At 36.4% G+C, this 21,899-nt stretch overlaps 1 protein-coding gene across 1 annotated transcript; it reads left to right on the forward strand.

The window, feature by feature from the left end:
- The first annotated feature begins 160 nt into the window (after positions 1–160).
- LOC130049679 (notch homolog 2 N-terminal-like protein A) lies at positions 161–17,962 on the forward strand. Its single transcript, XM_056147581.1, has 12 exons — positions 161–277; positions 789–863; positions 1,331–1,364; positions 1,886–1,912; positions 2,960–3,070; positions 3,688–3,798; positions 7,520–7,630; positions 9,111–9,221; positions 10,704–10,814; positions 13,392–13,502; positions 16,375–16,485; positions 17,943–17,962. Exons 1-12 carry the CDS (start codon positions 161–163, stop codon positions 17,960–17,962), a joined length of 1,050 nt encoding a protein of 349 aa, XP_056003556.1.
- The last annotated feature ends 3,937 nt before the right edge of the window (positions 17,963–21,899 follow it).

The following is a 21,899-nucleotide window of genomic DNA, read 5'->3' on the forward strand; positions in this document are numbered from 1 at the left end:
CGTGCCTGATGTTAACCCCGCTTTCCCCTATTTTAATGCTGCATGTGACAGTAGCACAAGATCACTAAGAATTGTGTTGTAATGAAAACCTTCAATACTTTGGTATATGTTTGAAAATGAAAGTTACATGGTTGATAACTGTTTTTCCCTGCAGTAAGAAATGCCTGCCGGAATAGGAATATTTGCCAGAACGGCGGAACCTGTATCTCCTATACGAAACATTGGATGCATTGGAAATGCAAGTGCCCGGACGGGTACTTTGGAAGACTCTGTCAAAGTAAGTTGTTGAAAGATTTATTTTTAGATGTAAATACAATGAGTCAGATATATACGATCACCAGATCTTACAGTGTTCAACAGTCTTGTTTAAACTCAATATTTCGCAAATTATATGGTCGTTATATAACAATGATCTCATTTGTAAATACAACTAGTTTGACCGATCGACAGGGCATGCTTACTTCTCCTAGACACCTGATCCCACATCTTGTGTACCCAGGGGTCCGGGTTTGTCCAACTCTTCATTTTTGCATTCCTTACAGGAGTTATGAGATTTATTACTGTTCGTTATCTTCACCTATTCGTTATACCATACAACCTGTCAATGGATCAAATCCTTTGACGTGTTTCAAACCAATTGTTAAACCGTTCTCTTGCAGCGGGATACATTCTTTTTGTACTTTCTATCCGTCCGTTCGTCTGTCACAAAATCTTGTGAACGCTTCTCCTCCTGTAAGAGTTATCGGATAGACTTGAAACTGTGTATAATGCTTCATTGCCATTTGCAGATGTGCATACTGAAGGGGCAGGAGGATCCAGTTGTTTTCCTAAAAGTTATAGTGGATCTAAGAGGGGTGGATGATGTACGATAGTTTGTGAACACCTCGCCTCCTATATGGCGTATCAGATAGATTTGAAACTTTGTACAATGCTTCATTGTCATTTGTAGATCTTCATATTTATGGGACGGGATGATCCCATTATTTTCCGATATCGAAATGGCATTTGAACGCTTCTCCTCTTATATGGCTTATCCGATGGACTTGAAATGTTGAACAATACTTCAATGCAATTTGCAGATGTGCATATTGTAGGGACAGGATGATCCAATTGTTTTCCTTAAATTTATAGTGGATCTTGGGGATGGAGGGTATAAATAGTTCGTGAACAATTCTCCTATGTGGTTATGGGATCTCATATTGTCTTTGTTCCTCCTCATGTTTTCTTCCCCATATCATGCTGTACATTAAGGGGAGGATATTTGATTTGGAGCACTTCCAATTTGAGGAGCTGGGAGACATTACTTTTTCATAAAAAAAACATTCTCTAGTTTGACAATGGATTTACCTGTTCACGTGATGAGGGTATAGGGCTTACGGCGGTTGTGACTCGTCGACAGGTGATGCTCACTCCTTCTAAGCACCTGACCTCAGGATCATGAATAATCTTAACCTTCATTCCAAATCTAAATATTGCGATGAAATGATTGAGATTGAGACGTTCATCATTCCAAAATGTAATTGTTATACAGTATTATTTCATCAAATTTCTAGTGGTGCAAATTCAGAGTTTCAGTTCTAATGTAATGAGAAACTGACAATTTTGGTTTGAGTCGGACTTCGGGGTCCGATGACACCTCTGGTGTTTCCAGGAGCACGTGTTTGTGGTACCGGAAATTGTTGTATTTTTGTGTTATTTATGAAATTGATCGTAATATCTTCACTTTTCACTTTTCATATAAAACATTAATGCTACTTTTTATATTGCGGTAAATCACAAGTTCCGGTTGTTGTTTTTATACTGTAAAATTGAATGCATAAATTACAATATTTTACATTGTTTATTAGTATTTTAGCTCTTCAAACTATTCCCATTTTCATTACAGGACAAACACCAAAAACCGAAGAATGCGGTAAGCAATTTAAAACAATATGTTAAAGGAGCATTAGCTGTGAAAATTATGGCACCCTCCCCCCCCCCCCCCCCCCCCCAAATTCCTTCAATGACATCATAATGTATATAAATGATTAATTCAAAGAATTTGTACAAAAAGATGAGAAACCCATTAAAAGTACGTTAGATAACCAATATATAAGGAAGAATTATTGTCTTGCAAAACAATTATTATTTAATCACCAAAATCGGATATTCATGTGCTTGTTTTGAGGGTTAAACATGTTTAACATCATTAACTTCTGGAGTTATTACTGTAATATATAAGTTGGGAGAATTTTCATTGAATTAGAACCCCGTGGGGATCTGGGTTATAATAGGTCCCCAGTACCACTTGCGTGTGGTAAGAGGTGACTAAATGGGGCGGTCCTTCGGACGAGACCGAAAAAACGAGGCCCCGTGTCACAGCAGGTGTGGCACAATAAAGATTCCTCCCTGTCCGATGGTCATAAGCGCCGAGTATATGCCTAAATTTTGCAGCCCTTCACCGGCAGTGGTGACGTCTCCATATGAGTGAAATATTCTCGAGAGGGACGTAAAACAATCAATCATGTATACCATCAATCTATCATTGAATTAGATTTTTGTGACAAAATTGCAGCTGATGCTCCTTTAACTGACGGCAAGTGTATGCTAGTGAGTAACATCAATGTACTGACCGGAGAGAGAGAGAGAGAGAGAGAGAGAGAGAGAGAGAGAGAGAGAGAGAGAGAGAGAAGAAGTAACATTTATTGAACATATATCGTAGGAATATTGTAGATTAATGACCGCGGCATTTCTTTGATCTTTAGAATAGACCACTTCCCATGTAGAAAATATCCATGGTGTACTTCCTTTTTCTTTAACATCTTTTACATAGAGAATGAATGATTCGTATACAGTAAAGATATAGAGGACACGGCAGATGTTACCGGTGTATGAGATGGAAACAAGGAACGTTAAAAAAAACCCTGTTGTACTCAAGATATATAATTCTAATTAGAAGTAGTGATTTGTTTCCTTGCAGTAATCGATCACTGTGCTTCCTCTCCGTGTAAACATGAAGGTACTTGTACATCCGGTTCATCAACGTTTTCATGTCAGTGTGCACATGGCTATAAAGGAAACATGTGTGAAGGTATGTGTTTTAGCTGTGTGTGTTATGATGGATGTGATCTTCAAATATTCACCGCTATGCTTTGACATCATATTGGCATTGTCACGAAAACAGTTATCAATAAATGACATTTGCGGAATGAATGACATTATCAAGCTTCCATACTGTCTAGGGAGAAGCGGAACAAATCATTCAATTGTGAGAATATGTGTGAAAAGATAGTTTATTGTATAAACATGTGTCCCCAGTCCTTGCGTTTAAAATGAAAATATACTGGAGTTCCTAGGGGTTCGTGTTTCCCCTATTCTTGATTTTTTTTAATTCCTTATGAAATTTCTGAAATTGGTCACTGATCATTATATGCATTTGTTTTTTTCCCCCATTGATATGATCACGATAATCTACTAGATGAAAAGGTGGAAACAATTTGCCATCAATCTCATAAATTCTTTGAATAGTGTGTAGTCACACCGCATGCAAACACCAAATGATGGCTGGTCACGTGACCTATATCTTGATCCTATACAGAGCACATTGAATGTAGAAGATTAAACGTAACTAAAGAATAAAATACACATGCTGATTTCTATTAATATAGATAATTCAACTTATAATGATATTTTATTTTCGTTTTACAGACATCGATCATTGTGCCTGTTCTCCATGTACAAATAACGGAACGTGTACTTCCGGTCCAACAACGTTCTCATGTCAGTGCGCAGATGGCTTTATCGGAGACACATGTAGAGGTATGTGTTCTGCTTTTCCGGATATTTTCCACTGTCACTACAATTCAGATTTTTTTTTTAAACAAAAGTTCTATTACATTCTAGTAATACATTCCAAACACATATATAACTGGTTGCAACTATCTTACTTTTAATATTTCAAGATTTTCAGAACAACTGACGAAAGTATTTCAATATGTTGAAAAATGTCATTTAGAGATATTCCCGTTTGTTCTCCTAAGTTTGGGCATCCAAACTTCTAATAGAGACGCGAAATGAATATAGAATATTACGTGCTAAAATTTATATCCTGTCCAGGGGTCCGTGTTTGCCCAACTATCTATTTTGTATTGCTTATAGGAGTTATAAGATTGATCACTGTTCGTCATCTTCACCTATCGTATCTCATATCAGCCCGTGTAGCACTATATCAGCCGGAAGACCCAAGACCCGAAGAATAATATGGTGTCCAAGGACTGCACTTTTTCATACTTATTGATAAATATTGTAAACATGCAGTAGAGTCTATTTGAATGGTTTTATTTAAAACTGATATGGGGTGGGAGGGCTAATGTTACATAATTGTATTAGTTTTATTATATGTGGATTAATGTTTTGCATTTTAAATGTAGAGCAAGGAATATTTGATATACTGCCTCACTATGGTTTAAAAAACAATTGAAACAATAATTTACTATGGAAGAAAATTGCTCCATTGATCAACAACGGTAAAAGCTGAATTTGATGCATTGATTAGATATGCTAAAACTTTGATACAATGATTTACTACAGGAAAAAAATCCTCATATATTGATTTAACATTGTAAAATATTGGATATATTGATTATTACGAACTAATACGTAATTTCCAGATGGGATATGCATTTTTTACACCCCGGTTTGATTTGTGATATAAATTTTCGGACCGGTCGTTAATATCGGGTATTGTGAAGTAATCCGTATTGCGCAGTGCAGAATCGGCACAATCATTACCAAGTATATGATGAATAATTCTACAATGAGAATATGAATAAAAGCATGAAAGGTGAAGATAAAGAACATTGATCAATCTCTTTAACTCTTGTAATGTAAAACTTATACGATACCAATTTTGATGCAGCAGATGCGCATTTCGACAAATAATGTCTCTTCAGTGATGCTCAACCGAAATGTATAATAATGACATCTGAAATAACAATGAAGTTTTAGAGCTCTTATAGTGAAAAACTGTGTGCCAAAAAGTGGAGTCAAATTCGTCTAAGGATAAGAGCTATGCGTGAGGGAGATAATCCTTAATTTTGAAATGCATTTCTAAATTTTATAACAGCAATTAAATATACATCCGTATTTTCAAGCTAGTAACGAAGTACTTAGCTACTGGGCTGTATAGACCCCCGGGGACAAACAGTCCACCAGCAGAGGCCTCGACCCAATATAAGCAATACAAAATAGAGCGTTGGACACTTATTGGGGTGTCTAACATGGGCTGATCGGAAACGAATGGAAAACAAGTATAAGAGGAAAATTAAAATATCGGATAAGACTTATTAAAACAAAAGTGAAAATAAGTTTGTGTTACAGATGATTAAACAGTTTAGTTTAAAATCGGTATTTTGCAAATGTTATGATCGCTATCACGATCTAATTTACAAATAAAACATGTTATTCGGTTCAATGCTGTGTCTGAAATGTTTCATATCAATTGTTAGGACGTTTTCTTTACGCAAAAATAACGAACAGTAATTGATTTAAGAAACCCTAGAAAACTACAAAATTATGAGTAGGGTAAACACCTACCCTTGTACACACCAGAGGAGGTGAGCAGTAAACATCCCCTCCTGACTAGCCACACCCACCTATTCTTCTATACTTTAATAGTATATGAATCCCTATTGAAGATATAAACATACATGTAAGAATAATGATATTGAAAAAGTAAAATCTACCCACTTTCTATCCGAGTAATTGGAGAGTGACATCACTTCGAAGGAGGAGTAAAGATTCCCTCTTGACTGGTCACACCCAATTTGTATTATATACGTCAATAGGAAGAGGAGCACTCTCCCTATGAAGATGTAAAATTAAAATAATGGAATTAAAAGAACAAAACATATTCACTGTTTACTTTCTTTAATGAAACCATTTCCCCCCGGATTTTGCAGACACTGATCACTGTGCCTCTTCTCCATGTAAACATAACGGAACGTGTACTTCCGGTCCAACAACGTTCTCATGTCAGTGTGTAGATGGTTTTATCGGAGACACGTGTGGAGGTATGTGTTTACTATGAGTGGTATGACGAATGTGCTTATCAGAGATTTACGTCTATGCAGTAACGATGTATTGACATTGTTAGAAAACATTTCATTATATTCTTCTCATACGTTCAAAGGACAACATTGAAATATATCATCTACTTTGATTGTAGTTGAAGAAAGTACTGACCATTGACACGTACAAAGTGTCATTATTATGATATCAAATTTGAGAATCCAAAATATGAATTTTCTCTAGAAGAAGGGTGTGGTAAATCTACATGCACCTCAGTATTTGTGTCAGACATAATAATACATAATATCATATATTCTTATCAAGCACAATTTACTCAAAAACGTATACGCGAGAAGAAAAAAGATCTTGCTGTGGCATTCAATTCGACATTTAGATATATCGAGGACGTTTTTTGTCTATTAACAATAATAACTTTCATTCATATGTCGATTCGATATATCCCTGTGAGCTCGAAATAAAAGACACAAGAGTCGTCCACTTCTGCTTCATACTTAGATATTTTATTGAAAGTAGACATTAACGGCAAACAGACAACTCAATTGTATGACAAACGGGATGATTGCAGCTTCTCCATCCTCAACTTCCCATATTCATGTAGCAATATTCCATTATCACCTGCATATGGTGTCTATGTCTCTCAACTGATTCGATATGCAAGACCTTGTTCTGCGTATAGTCAGTTTTTAAATCGAGGCAAGCTACTGACAAACACGTTGATGGTACAGGGGTTTCAACAGTCTCGATTGAAGTCAGCATGTCGCAAAATGTATGGTTGTTATAACGATCTAGTTCGTCCATACAACCTATCATTGGGTCAAATGCTGTCTGACATGTCTTATACCGATTGTTAGGCCGTTCTTGCTACACTGATTTTCACTACGGATAACTCCATTTACTTGATCCGGATATAGGGCTCAGGGCGGGTGTGACCGGTTGACAGGGGATGATTACTCCTCCTAGACACCTGATCCCACCTCTGGTGTGTCCAGGAGTCCGTGTTTGCCTAACTCTCTATTTGGTATTGCTTATAGGAGTTATGAGATTGATCACTGTTCGTTACCTTTCATGTATATTTAATTGCTGTGATAAAATTGATAAATTCAGTTTAAAACTAAGGATTATCTCCCTCATGCATAGCTCTGATCCTTAGACGAAACTTTGAATCCTGTCTTTGGCACTCTGTTTTATTTCTTACAAGTTTATTGTTATATCGGATATCGAATATTTCGGTTGAGCATCACTGAAGAGACACTATGTGTCGAGATGCGTATCTGGTGCATCAAAATTGGTACCGTATACATTTTACATTAACATAATGATGATCAAAATAGCATTTACAATAAAGTGAAGATATGAAACAGTTATCAGTTTCCTTTAAAGATAAAAAGAATGGAGAGGTCAAACATTTGTTGATGTAAGCTTACATGACTGATTTATTTCTCATTTGAAGATACCGATCACTGTGTCTCCTCTCCATGTAAACATAACGGGACGTGTACTTCCGGTCCAACAACGTTCTCATGTCAGTGTGCAGATGGCTTTATCGGAGACACGTGTGGAGGTATGTGTTTACTGAGTGGTATGACGAATGTGCTTATCAGATATTTACGTCTATGCAGTAACGATGTATTGACATTGTTAGAAAACATTTCATTATATTCTTCTCATACGTTCAAAGCACAACATTGAAATATATCATCTACTTTGATTGTAGTTGAAGAAAGTACTGACCATTGACATGTACAAAGTGTCATCATTATGATATCAAATTTGAGAATCCAAAATATGAATTTTTTCTATAAGAATATATTTCTAAACAGGGTGTGGTAAATGTAGATGCACCTCAGTATTTGTGTCAGACATAATAATACATAATATCATATATTCTTATCAAGCACAATTTACTCAAAAACGTATACGCGAGAAGAAAAAAGATCTTGCTGTGGCATTCAATTAGACATTTAGATATATCGAGGACGTTTTTGTCTATTAACAATAATAACTTTCATTCATATGTCGATTCGATATATCCCTGTGAATTCGAAATAAAAGACACAAGAGTCGTCCACTTCTGCTTCATACTTAGATATTTTATTGAAAGTAGACATTAACGGCAAACAGACAACTCAATTGTATGACAAACGGGATGATTGCAGCTTCTCCATCCTCAACTTCCCATATTTATGTAGCAATATTCCATTATCACCTGCATATGGTGTCTATGTCTCTCAACTGATTCGATATGCAAGACCTTGTTCTGCGTATAGTCAGTTTTTAAATCGAGGCAAGCTACTGACAAACACGTTGATGGTACAGGGGTTTCAACAGTCTCGATTGAAGTCAGCATGTCGCAAAATGTATGGTTGTTATAACGATCTAGTTCGTCCATACAACCTATCATTGGGTCAAATGCTGTCTGACATGTCTCATACCGATTGTTAGGCCGTTCTTGCTACACTGATTTTCACTACGGATAACTCCATTTACTTGATCCGGATATAGGGCTCAGGGCGGGTGTGACCGGTTGACAGGGGATGCTTACTCCTCCTAGACACCTGATTCCACCTCTGGTGTGTCCAGGAGTCCGTGTTTGCCTAACTATCTATTTGGTATTGCTTATAGGAGTTATGAGATTGATCACTGTTCGTTACCTTTCATGTATATTTAATTGCTGTGATAAAATTGATAAATTCAGTTTAAAACTAAGGATTATCTCCCTCATGCATAGCTCTGATCCTTAGACGAAACTTTGAATCCTGTCTTTGGCACTCTGTTTTATTTCTTTCAAGTTTATTGTTATATCGGATTTCGAATATTTCGGTTGAGCATCACTGAAGAGACACTATGTGTCGAAATGCGTATCTGGTGCATCAAAGTTGGTACCGTATACATTTTACATTAACATAATGATGATCAAAATAGCATTTACAATAAAGTGAAGATATGAAACAGTTATCAGTTTCCTTTAAAGATAAAAAGAATGGAGAGGTCGAACATTTGTTGATGTAAGCTTACATGACTGATTTATTTCTCATTTGAAGACACCGATCACTGTGTCTCCTCTCCATGTAAACATAACGGGACGTGTACTTCCGGTCCAACAACGTTCTCATGTCAGTGTGCAGATGGCTTTATCGGAGACACGTGTGGAGGTATGTGTTTACTATGAGTGGTATGACGAATGTGCTTATCAGATATTTACGTCTATGCAGTAACGATGTATTGACATTGTTAGAAAACATTTCATTATATTCTTCTCATACGTTCAAAGCACAACATTGAAATATATCATCTACTTTGATTGTAGTTGAAGAAAGTACTGACCATTGACACATACAAAGTGTCATCATTATGATATCAAATTTGAGAATCCAAAATATGAATTTTTTCTAAAAGAATATATTTCTAAACAGGGTGTGGTAAATCTACAAGCACCTCAGTATTTGTGTCAGACATAATAATACATAATATCATATATTCTTATCAAGCACAATTTACTCAAAAACGTATACGCGAGAAGAAAAAAGATCTTGCTGTGGCATTCAATTAGACATTTAGATATATCGAGGACGTTTTTGTCTATTAACAATAATAACTTTCATTCATATGTCGATTCGATATATCCCTGTGAATTCGAAATAAAAGACACAAGAGTCGTCCACTTCTGCTTCATACTTAGATATTTTATTGAAAGTAGACATTAACGGCAAACAGACAACTCAATTGTATGACAAACGGGATGATTGCAGCTTCTCCATCCTCAACTTCCCATATTTATGTAGCAATATTCCATTATCACCTGCATATGGTGTCTATGTCTCTCAACTGATTCGATATGCAAGACCTTGTTCTGCGTATAGTCAGTTTTTAAATCGAGGCAAGCTACTGACAAACACGTTGATGGTACAGGGGTTTCAACAGTCTCGATTGAAGTCAGCATGTCGCAAAATGTATGGTTGTTATAACGATCTAGTTCGTCCATACAACCTATCATTGGGTCAAATGCTGTCTGACATGTCTCATACCGATTGTTAGGCCGTTCTTGCTACACTGATTTTCACTACGGATAACTCCATTTACTTGATCCGGATATAGGGCTCAGGGCGGGTGTGACCGGTTGACAGGGGATGCTTACTCCTCCTAGACACCTGATTCCACCTCTGGTGTGTCCAGGAGTCCGTGTTTGCCTAACTATCTATTTGGTATTGCTTATAGGAGTTATGAGATTGATCACTGTTCGTTACCTTTCATGTATATTTAATTGCTGTGATAAAATTGATAAATTCAGTTTAAAACTAAGGATTATCTCCCTCATGCATAGCTCTGATCCTTAGACGAAACTTTGAATCCTGTCTTTGGCACTCTGTTTTATTTCTTTCAAGTTTATTGTTATATCGGATTTCGAATATTTCGGTTGAGCATCACTGAAGAGACACTATGTGTCGAAATGCGTATCTGGTGCATCAAAGTTGGTACCGTATACATTTTACATTAACATAATGATGATCAAAATAGCATTTACAATAAAGTGAAGATATGAAACAGTTATCAGTTTCCTTTAAAGATAAAAAGAATGGAGAGGTCGAACATTTGTTGATGTAAGCTAACATGACTGATTTATTTCTCATTTGAAGACACCGATCACTGTGTCTCCTCTCCATGTAAACATAACGGGACGTGTACTTCCGGTCCAACAACGTTCTCATGTCAGTGTGCAGATGGCTTTATCGGAGACACGTGTGGAGGTATGTGTTTACTATGAGTGGTATGACGAATGTGCTTATCAGATATTTACGTCTATGCAGTAACGATGTATTGACATTGTTAGAAAACATTTCATTATATTCTTCTCATACGTTCAAAGGACAACATTGAAATATATCATCTACTTTGATTGTAGTTGAAGAAAGTACTGACCATTGACACGTACAAAGTGTCATTATTATGATATCAAATTTGAAAATCCAAAATATGAATTTTTTCTATAAGAATATATTTCTAAACAGGGTGTGGTAAATGTAGATGCACCTCAGTATTTGTGTCAGACATAATAATACATAACATTATTATATACTTTCAATTTCATATCTTCTTTTTTCTTTAAAAGTTTGCGGGCATATATCACACGATATATGCCCGGAAACATTCCGGCCCGTAAACATTACGTCACAATCAAATTTCTACGCCGTTAATTTTCAATTTTTTCGTGTTTTTCATCTTTTAATCAGTTAAACCGATAAAGTTATTGTTAAAAATAAAATTATTGTTAGTTTCTAAATGAAATTGAAAGTATATAATAAAAAGAATATAGACTTTGTATGGGAAATATGACGACCTCGTTTTTTGTCGCGAACGGACCTCGCAAGCTCGGTCCGTCTACGCGCCAAAAAACTCGGTCGTCATATTTTCCCATACAAAGTCTATAACCTATAATTATATATTCTTTTCAAGCACAATTTACTCAAAAACGTATACGCGAGAAGAAAAAATATTTTGCTGTGGCATTTAATTCGACATTTAGATATATCGAGGACGTTTTTTGTCTATTAACAATAATAACTTTCATTCATATGTCGATTCGATATATCCCTGTGAGCTCGAAATAAAAGACACAAGAGTCGTCCACTTCTGCTTCATACTTAGATATTTTATTGAAAGTAGACATTAACGGCAAAAAGACAACTCAATTGTATGACAAACGCGATGATTGCAGCTTCTCCATCCTCAACTTCCCATATTTATGTAGCAATATTCCATTATCACCTGCATATGGTGTCTATGTCTCTCAACACGTGTGAGGGTATGTGTTTTACTATGAGTGGTATAAGGAATTTGCTTATCAGAGATTTACGTCTATGCAGTAACGGTGCATTGACATTGTTAGAAAACATTTCATTATATTCTTCTCATACGTTCAAAGGTCAACATTGAAATATATCATATACATGTACTTACAGTTGAAAAAAAGTATTGACCATTGACACTTACAAAATGTCATTATTGTGATCTCAAATTTGAGAATCCAAAATATGAATTTCCTCTACAAGAATATATTTCAAAACAGGGTGTGGTATATCTATATGCACCCCACTATTTGTGTCGAGACATAATATTACATAATATGTAGCAATACTCCATTATTACTTGCATTTGGTGGTTATATCTATTAACTGATTCGATACGCAAGAGTTTATTGTGCGTATGATCAGATATTAATCGATGCAGGTAGGCTACTGACAAAGAAGTTGGTGTTATAGGGGGTTTTAACAGTCTCATTTCGCAAATTATATTGTTGTTATAACTATTTAGTCTGCCAATACAACCACCATTGGGTAAAATCCTATCTGTAGTGTTTCATACCGATCGTTAAGCCGTTCTTGGCACACTGATTTTGACTGCGGATAACTCCTTTGACCTGATCAAGATACATGAATCACGGTGGGTGTGACTGGTCGACAGGGGATGCTTACTCCTCTTAAGCACATGCTCCCACATCTGGTATGTCCAGGGATTCGTGTTTGAGGAACGCTCTAATTTATATTCCTTAAGGGAGTTATGAGATTGATCAATGTACGTTATTTTCACTTTACATGATGTATGACATTTAGGTGAACTTGTCGTGGGTCAATTAAGGTTTGAGAGCACACTTTTCTCATTTGAAATGCGGAAAAACGACTCTAAAACGAGAATATATATGAAAGCATGTTATACTGCATCTAAATATACACCCATGTTGAGTCGAAGATAAAAGTATTAGATCAATAAACTTATTACTTCCTATATCCTGGGAAGTGATTGATTGAATATTGTTTAACGTCCAGCTCGCGAATTTTTCACTCATATGGAGACGTCACCACTGCCGGTGAAGGGCTGCAAAATTTAGGCCTATGCTCGGCGCTTATGGCTATTGAGCAGGGAGGGATCTTTAGAGTGCCACGAGAACTCGGTTTTTGCCGTATCATCTGAAGGTCCGCCCCATTTAATTGGCTCTTACGACAAGCAAGGGGTACTGAGGACTTATTCTAACCCGGATCCCCACGGGACTCCTGGGAAGTGGAACACTTGGTAGGGTACCTACACGTTGACAGTTGGACACTTGACGTTTTGATAGTCATACTCTGTATATTGCCTTCACATTTTCAACTCAGCACACGAAACCAATAGATATCCCATATTGATGATCAAAATAACATTTACTTTATGAAAAATCGAAGATATCAAACAGTAATCCGTCTCCCTTAAAGACTACAAAATGTAGAGGTCAAACATTTTTCATGTAAGTAATTTGAGCTAACATGACCGATTTAGTTCTGATTTTGCAGATATCGATCACTGTGCCTCTTCTCCATGTAAACATAACGGAACGTGTACTTCCGGTCCAACAACGTTCTCATGTCAGTGTGCAGATGGCTTTTTCGGAGACATGTGTGGAGGTATATGTTTAATTGAAAGTAATATGATGACAGCTTTCCAGATATTTACTACTATGCATAAGTTGGTCCGCATTTTCTTCAATTGTAATCAACAGCCTGTAATATTCAAATCACGCTACATGAAATATTTCATTGAATTTACTCCGGTCATTTAAGGTTTGAGAACTGAATTTATAAGAAATGTGAACGAAACCACTTGAAGGTAACTTCATAATCAGAGTTTTATCTGATACAAGTTTACAAAGTGTATTTATTTCCATTTATTAGAGTTCAAACTAACAAATTATAAAATAAAATAAATAGGTCACCACACTTTTTAAGATGTGAGGCATACATAAACACAATCATATATCACCGTCAGAAAATTGCTATTTTCCTTAAATAACGTTATCAAAATTTATTAAAAACTGGTTATGACGATATAATAGCATTCATAACAAATTCATAAAACTGCTTCTTCACAGAAATATACAAAATGCGTAAATCATAAAGGAAATCTGTGTATATATATATATATATATATATATATATATATATATATAAATTCAGAATTAATTCTGAGGAGGAGAAGGGATATGTGATTGTTCAGTTTCCCTTATTCTTCCCATTCTATATATTCATATATAGGTTTTTGTTAAATATATCTAGCTATTTACCATTGATTAAAATTTAGATACCTCTAACATCATTAGGTGGGGTGGGGGGATAATTAATATGTCATTTTTAATAAACCTATCAAGGTGCATATTTTCGGGGGGGGGGGGGATATACATACGTGATTGGGCAGTTTCCCTTATTCCTAGCAGAAACATATCACGTATGCACTAAATATCAGTAATTTACTTACCTGAATATACCTCACAATGCATGAACTCAGAAAATTCCCACGGAAGCAATATTTTTTCGTTATGTAAAAAGACAATATACCGGTGTTGACAGGTCGACGAAGCTTGTGAAATATCTTTATAGCTTTCAAGAATTATGTACGCCTCAAGAATTAATTCAGAATTAATTTTGTAAATAGACACGTATGGTAATCTGAATTAATTCTGTATTGTAAACACGTGGGGTAATCTGGTAATGAAACAGCGACGTTCATCAAATTATTTTAATTACTCAGTGTCAGAGATAGCGCTTTTAATTCCTACATACTGTCTTTGTGCACGCCAACGTGCACTAGGCCTAATATGACAATGCACAAATACAAACTTACCTGCAGTCTTGTTTTCTTTAAACTGGTTCCCTGTTAATTGGTGCAACCGAAGCGACCAGAATCGTAACTTGACAGGGTACCAGTTTGAATTAATCGGAAGTGAGTATTGTCAAATCGTACATAAAATTTCACGGTTTTTTAGGTAAAGACGCGATATTTTAAGAAATATTTCACCGATTAACTTGACAATGAATAGGATTCGTCTTTTTACAATGCACATATGTATGCGAAGGCTGAAAATCGTTAGTGCAAAGGTTCTCTTTAAATTTTGCCCACAAGCTGTAATGGACACATAAACACACACACGAACACATGCACAGTGGTGATGCTATATCCCCTCCGCAACTAGTTGCGCGAGGGGATAATAAATCATTGATTTTGCAAAACCTGATGACATCACAGGAGGGTGGAATTACTTTAAAACAAGTATATATGCGAAAGCATGAAAGCTGAAGATAACGAACAGTGATCAATATCATAAATCTCATAAGCAATACAAAATAGATAGTTGGGCAAACACGGACTCTTGGACACACCAGAGGTGGGATCAGGTGCCTAGTAGGAGTAAGCACCCCCTGTTGACCGGCCACACCTGCCCTGAGCCCTGCATGTTATACTGTACCTATATATACACCGCGAAATTGAATCAAAATAAAGAAAATGAGATTCAGTATCCATGTAGTTAGTCTACCCCGTGAAATACAACACTCGTAAGGTGCCCACATGTTGAAAGATAGTCAGTAGGATACACCTGAAGTTGTGATAGTCATATAATGTTGGCATGGGGATGATTATTCCACCTAGACACCTGATCCCACCTCTGGTATATTTCCGTGTTTCCCAACTCTTTATTTTGTATTCCTTATAGGAGTTATCACTGTTCATTATCTTCACGTTTTGAAATCAAGACAAAAAACAAATTTATATTCCATAGTGATGATCAAAATAGCATTTACTTTATGAAAAAGAGAATTTATGAAACAGCTCTGAAATATACGAGAGTCCGTCTTTCCTCAACTCCTTATTTTGTATTCATTATAGGAGTTATGAAATTGATCACTGATGAGTGTTCGCTATCTTCACCTTTCATTCTCTGTTCATTATCTCCAATTTTTGAAATCAAGACACAAAACCAATATATTACCGTACAAGTTTTACATTACGATCCCCAGGGTCGATGCATCTGCTGGTGGACTGTTAACCCGCGAGGGTCTCTACAGCCCAGTAGCTAAGTACGTCGTTACTAGCTTGAAAATACGGATGTATATTTAATTGCTGTGATAAAATTTATCAATTCATTTCAAAACTAAGGATTATCTCCTTCATGCATAGCTTTGATCCTTAGACGAAACTTTGATTCCACTCGTTAGCACTCTGTTTTATTTCTTACAAGTTTATTGTTATTTCGGATTTCGAATATTTCGGCTTGAGCATCACCGAAGAGACATTATTTGTCGAAATAGAAATCTGGTGCATCAAAATTGGTACCGTATAAGTTTTACATTAACATATTGATGATCAATATAGCATTTACTTTATGAAAAAGCGAAGATATGAAACATTAATCAGTTTCCTTTAAAGATAAAAAAATAGAGAGGTCAAACATTTCTTCATGTAAGTAATTTGAGCTAACATGACCGCTTTATTTCTCATTTGAAGGCACCGATCCCTGTGTCTCTTCCCCATGTAAACATAACGGAACGTGTACTTCCGGTCCAACAAGTTTCTCGTGTCAGTGTGCAGATGGCTTTATCGGAAACACCTGTGGAGGTATGTGTTCTGCTATGTGTCTTATGATGAATGTGCTTCTCAGGGAATTGGTCTTCTTTTCAATAGCGTTAAAGATTTTATCTAGTTGTTTTACACAAAAGCAATATTTTTGAAGAGTGGCCCCACCATGGAGTCAGATCTTCTATCCCCAGGTATCATGAAATATAGAATCGTGGTATGATTAGTTTTTCTTAGGAATGCGTGGTTCTAGAGATTTTGGGTGGGTTTTTCAAAATTTTTGAAAGAATTGTAAATAAGTTCTCTTCTGAATTCCCTCAGGAAAAAAAACCCAATGCAATGTATTTGAATTGTTCAACAATTTCTAGCACTATCATAATTTTTATATGACCTTTGTGATGACTGATACTCAAGTATGTAGCTACTAGTAAGCCTAGAGGATTCTCAAACTAAAGCGTTCTAATACCTTTCTGACACACCACGCGCCCAATGTCGACATAATGATGCACTACAAATTACAATTGTTGAACGAATGTTGATTTGACGTGTCAACTACGGCACTTTTTAAGTTGTGTAAACATTGATTACACACAAAGAAAAATTCAAAGATTAATGGACTATTGGATTTACCTATATGAAAACATTTTACACTTATACTTATCAAAGAGCAATTTGCACAATTTAAAAATTTTGAATACCCATTTCTATTTAAACACAAAAAGAATAATACATTGCATAACAACATTTACACAGGACTGTCATTGCAGTAAGTAAACGTACTGTAAAGTTTCAATACAACAGGGTAATGTTGATATTACAGGGGTTTTCAAAACTATCGTTTAAAGTAAGCATTTCCCAAATCTTATTGTCGTTATGACGATCTAATTTGCCAATACACCCTGTCATTGGATCATATGATATCTAACGTGTTTGATAATATTTGTTAGGCCGCTCTATTCACAAAGATTTTTACTTCGGATTGGTCCATTTAATTGGTCAAGATATGAGGCCCACAGCGGCGGGCGTGACTGGTCGACAGGGGATGTCTACTCCTCCTTGGCACCTGGTGACATCTCTAGTATATGCAGTAGTCCGTGTTTGCCGAACTCTCTGTTTTGTATTCCTTATTGGAGTTATGAAATTGATAACTGTTTGTTATGTTTCACTTTTTCTTAATACCTTTATCGGTTCTACATTTACGTTTAACAATTTTATATTGAACAGATGATTTAGTACGTAGTTACAAGTTCATAATTACAGGGATAAAATTTGACTGCGTTAGCTTTTCATAAACATAGATATCAGCAGGGGTTTTTGTTCGTTGTGTAATCGAGATAGTTTGGGGGATTTCATTTAATCGCTGGTCACTTCGGCCCTCGTCGCTTATAATTATATATGGTTTTGCCGTCTGGTGGAATTATCAAAGACTGTAAGCGCCGAGGATAGGCTTAAATACAGGCCATGCCTTGATGTCAATTTTTAAAATCTGTCCTACACAGAGTGGGAGCTATTGAAGTAGTGTAAAAACCAGAGTTCTGGCACAGATACTTTACTATGGGCTCCTCAGAGGAGCCTATGACGTCATCCATAACCATGGCAACAAACATTAGGCTTTTGATAATGGCAACAAAGAGGGTGGGAAATCCAATGACGTCGCAGTTGGATGGGCACCAAGACGACGGGGTGCATGTAGAAACAATAGACCTATTGTTCTCCCTATTAATCTCGAGAACAAAAGAGGGGATCATATGACGATCTAGACCTACTTAAAGCTGTATGACCCGATGTTCATGTATTATTTTTGTACATAATTACTTTTAAACAGATTAATTACTTTATAAAGTTATTAACTTTCCCTTAATTACATGCTTGAAAACATCTGCATGTAAAAGAAAACAGTGCGAATATTATTTAGAAAGTAAATATAGTGGCTCCATATATACATCATCCCATAATAGACGTCTATAAATAGACCCACGCGCGTCAGGGGAATCCCAATATGATGTGTTAACTCATACGTAACTGTCTAGTGTTAAGGCTGAAAGAGCGTAAAACAACGAATTACTAAGAGGTATTTGATATTTTTATTTCTATTAAACGTATGTTACGGTAATGTTATAACAAAATACACAGCTTCACACAGATAAGACCACCGATGATCTGAAAGTTTGTACTGGTCACGTGACTGTCACTTGAAATGGCAGAGTAACGCGGATATTTGTAAACATCGATTTAAAATCAAATTATTTGGGTTAAAACAGGTGAAATAGTGTATGATATGTCGTACAGTCTCATAACTACATACGTACGATGATTTAATAGCGTTTTTACGAGATGGAAACAAATATTGTAATTCGGACCATACAGCTTTAAGGATCGAAGACGAAAGGGAATATAGGATAGAATTGATTGATCAAAGGGAGTCATATGATACGGTTCTACTGATTAACGGAGGTCATATGACAGGTGTTGAAAGGTTCTATTGTTGTGAAAAGTCAATAGAACTAATAACATACAAGACCCAAGAACGCGAATTACTATTGGAAATTCCATGTCATCATACCTGCGGGAAACGATAAGAATAATGCATCCACCAGCGCATGTTCAATCTTTCAATCGTTTGTAAACAATTGAGGTCAAGATGGAGAACACGCTTAGGATATTTAAAGATAACGTAATCATCCGACACATTATACAGGTAGAAACATGTTTGAATGGAATGAGTAAACACGAGTCTTTTATACTCTCAATGCAGTTAGTTTTACAAGAGAAGATAATACAAAGGCTCATTCACACATATTCCTCTTCAGTGTTCCCTGTCTCGTTTGTTCTTGAGATTAATAGGGATAACTATAGGTCTACTATTTCTACATGGACCCCGTCGTCTTGGTGCGCGTCCAACTGCGACGTCATGGGATTTCCCACACTCTTTGTTGCCGTTATCAATAGCCTAATGTTTGTTGCCATGGTTATGGATGACGTCATAGGCTCCTCAGAGGAGCCCATAATAAAATATATGTGCAGAACTCTAGTTTTACACTACTTACTAACCTAAATTTTAAAACTATTTTGGTTGTTTACATGAGAACATTTTGTATCCCGTGGGGATCCGGGTTAGAATTGGTCCTCAGTACTCCTTGCTTGTTGTAGATGAGACCGCAAAAACCGAGGTCCCGTGTCACAGCAGGTGTGGCACGATAAAGATCCCTCCCTCCTCAAAGGCCATAAGCACCTATTTTGCAACACTTCACCGGCAGTGGTGACGTCTCCAAATGAGTGAAATATTCTTGAGAGGGAAATTAAACAGTATTTAATTAATCAACCAATAAAACATGTGCTTCCGTATGACGTCATTGCATGACTGTTATAAATAGATCACGGATGTACCTTAATAGAAAATGGAAAGTAGCACACTACCCCAGGATTTAAATATTGGTCTAACTTACGATAATGACGGTAAAATACCTCTAGTTTATCAGAATTACTGATAGAATCCTGCCACTTTCAGTACGAAATAATTATTAAACATTTAAACATGAAACCTCCAGACCATGTTTTACATTTGGCACTGATGCTATGGAGTTTTCTTCATAAGTTTTCTTAACAGACGATTCTAGCAGTAATTGCCGTGTACATTACTTCATGACCTTTCACACGGTGTATAAAAAACGTATCCGGCGTAGTGTGCTACTTTTACAGTTTTATTTCAGTGTGTGACAGAGCAAAACCGGATCGACATGCTAAATGGAATGTTTTTCTGTTAAAAAATTGTAAATGAATGAAATCAACATACATGTATCTTCATAATATCAATAAATTCTCAGCGTTTCACATATATATATTCCATGCAAGGTGAAGATAACGAACAGTGATCAATCTCATAACTCCTATGAGCAATACCAAATAGATAGTTGGGCAAACACGGACCCCTGGACACACCAGAGGTGGGATCATGTGCCTAAGAGGAGTAAGCATCCCGTTGACCGGTTACACCCGCCGTGAGCCCTATATCCTGATCAGGTAAACGGAGTTGTCCGCAGTCAAAATCAGTGTGCCAAGAACGGCTTAACAATCAGTATGAAACACGTCAGACAGCATTTAACCCAATGCGAGGTTGTATTGACGAACTAGATCGTTATAACGACCATAGAATTTGCGAAATGCTGACTTCAGTCGAGACTGTTGAAATCCCTGTACCATCAACTTGTTTGTCAGTAGCTTACCTCGATTTAAAAACTGACTATACCCAGAACAAGCTCTTGCATATCGAATCAGTTGAGATATATAAACACCATATGCAGGTGATAATGGAATATTGCTACACACACATATATCCCAATTCAATTATTTCAAATACTCCACATTTTGTCGATATATTTACATGGCACACATTAACAAATTCCTTCCATGTGTTAACGCCACTCGATGTATAGTCATTACGTCGTTAGTTTACTTTTATATTGATCAGACAGAAATTACACGACAGAAGTATAACATTTCGGATTTCTTTAGATCTTAATAGCTGCATTGTTTATTTTATGCATAAATAAAACTTACATAAAAGAAAAAATCGGAATTTATTATATACTTATTTCAATTACAACGTCACATTGTTTCGCGGATTTTATTCCAGTAAAGATTTTCATAACCTGCCTTAACGTACCAACGTAATGGAAACATTTAAGCTTACAAATTTAAGGACTGATGGTGTTTATATCTCTCAAATGATTCGATACACCAGGGCTTGTTCTAGTTATTTAAGTTTTAAAATGGGGTTTATATCCCTAAACTGCTTTAATATGCAAGAACTTGTTCTACGTATGATCAGTTTTGAAATCGATGCAGACTACTAAGAAACAAGTTGATGTCACAAGGGGCTCAAAAGTCTGGTTTAAAGTTAGCATTTCGCAAATTCTAGGGTCGTTATAATGATCTAGTTTCCCGATACAACTTATTTTTGGGTCAAATGTTGTCTGACACGTTCCATACCGATTGCTATGCCGGTTTTGGCACATTAATTTTGACTTAGATTAGTCGGTGTACCTGATCAAGATATAGGGCTCACAGTGGGTGTGACCGATCTACAGGGATGAGCCCATCTCTGGTTTATCCAGGATCCCGAGTTTGCCCAACTCCCTATTTTGTATTTATTATAAGAGAGTTATGAGGTCGATCAGTGTTTGTTATTTTTACCTTTTATTTCGGTCTTAAAAGGTCCCGTGGCGATCCGGGTTAGAATAGGTCCTCAGTATCCCTTGCTTGTCGCAAAAGGCGACTAAATGAGGCGGTACTTCGGAAGAGACCGCGAAAAAGGAGGTACCGTGTCACAGTAGGTGTGGTACGATAACGATCCCTCCATGCTAAAAGGCTGTAGGCACCGAGCATAGGCTTAAATTTTGCAGCCCTTCACCGACAATGATGACGTCTCCATGTGCGTGAAATATTCTCGTGAGTGA

The sequence above is a fragment of the Ostrea edulis genome, chromosome 8, assembly GCF_947568905.1.
Source record: "Ostrea edulis chromosome 8, xbOstEdul1.1, whole genome shotgun sequence".
Taxonomy (NCBI): domain Eukaryota; kingdom Metazoa; phylum Mollusca; class Bivalvia; order Ostreida; family Ostreidae; genus Ostrea; species Ostrea edulis.

What these genes read in the sequence shown, in the direction of transcription:
- LOC130049679 (XM_056147581.1), top strand. Translation starts at nt 161, where the DNA reads ATGCCTGCCGGAATAGGAATATTTGCCAGAACGGCGGAACCTGTATCT. An exon ending in TATCGGAGACACGTGTGGAG is followed by an intron (nt 9,222 to 10,703) that starts GTATGTGTTTAC and finishes TCTCATTTGAAG; the next exon opens with ACACCGATCACTGTGTCTCC. An exon ending in TATCGGAGACACGTGTGGAG is followed by an intron (nt 10,815 to 13,391) that starts GTATGTGTTTAC and finishes CTGATTTTGCAG; the next exon opens with ATATCGATCACTGTGCCTCT.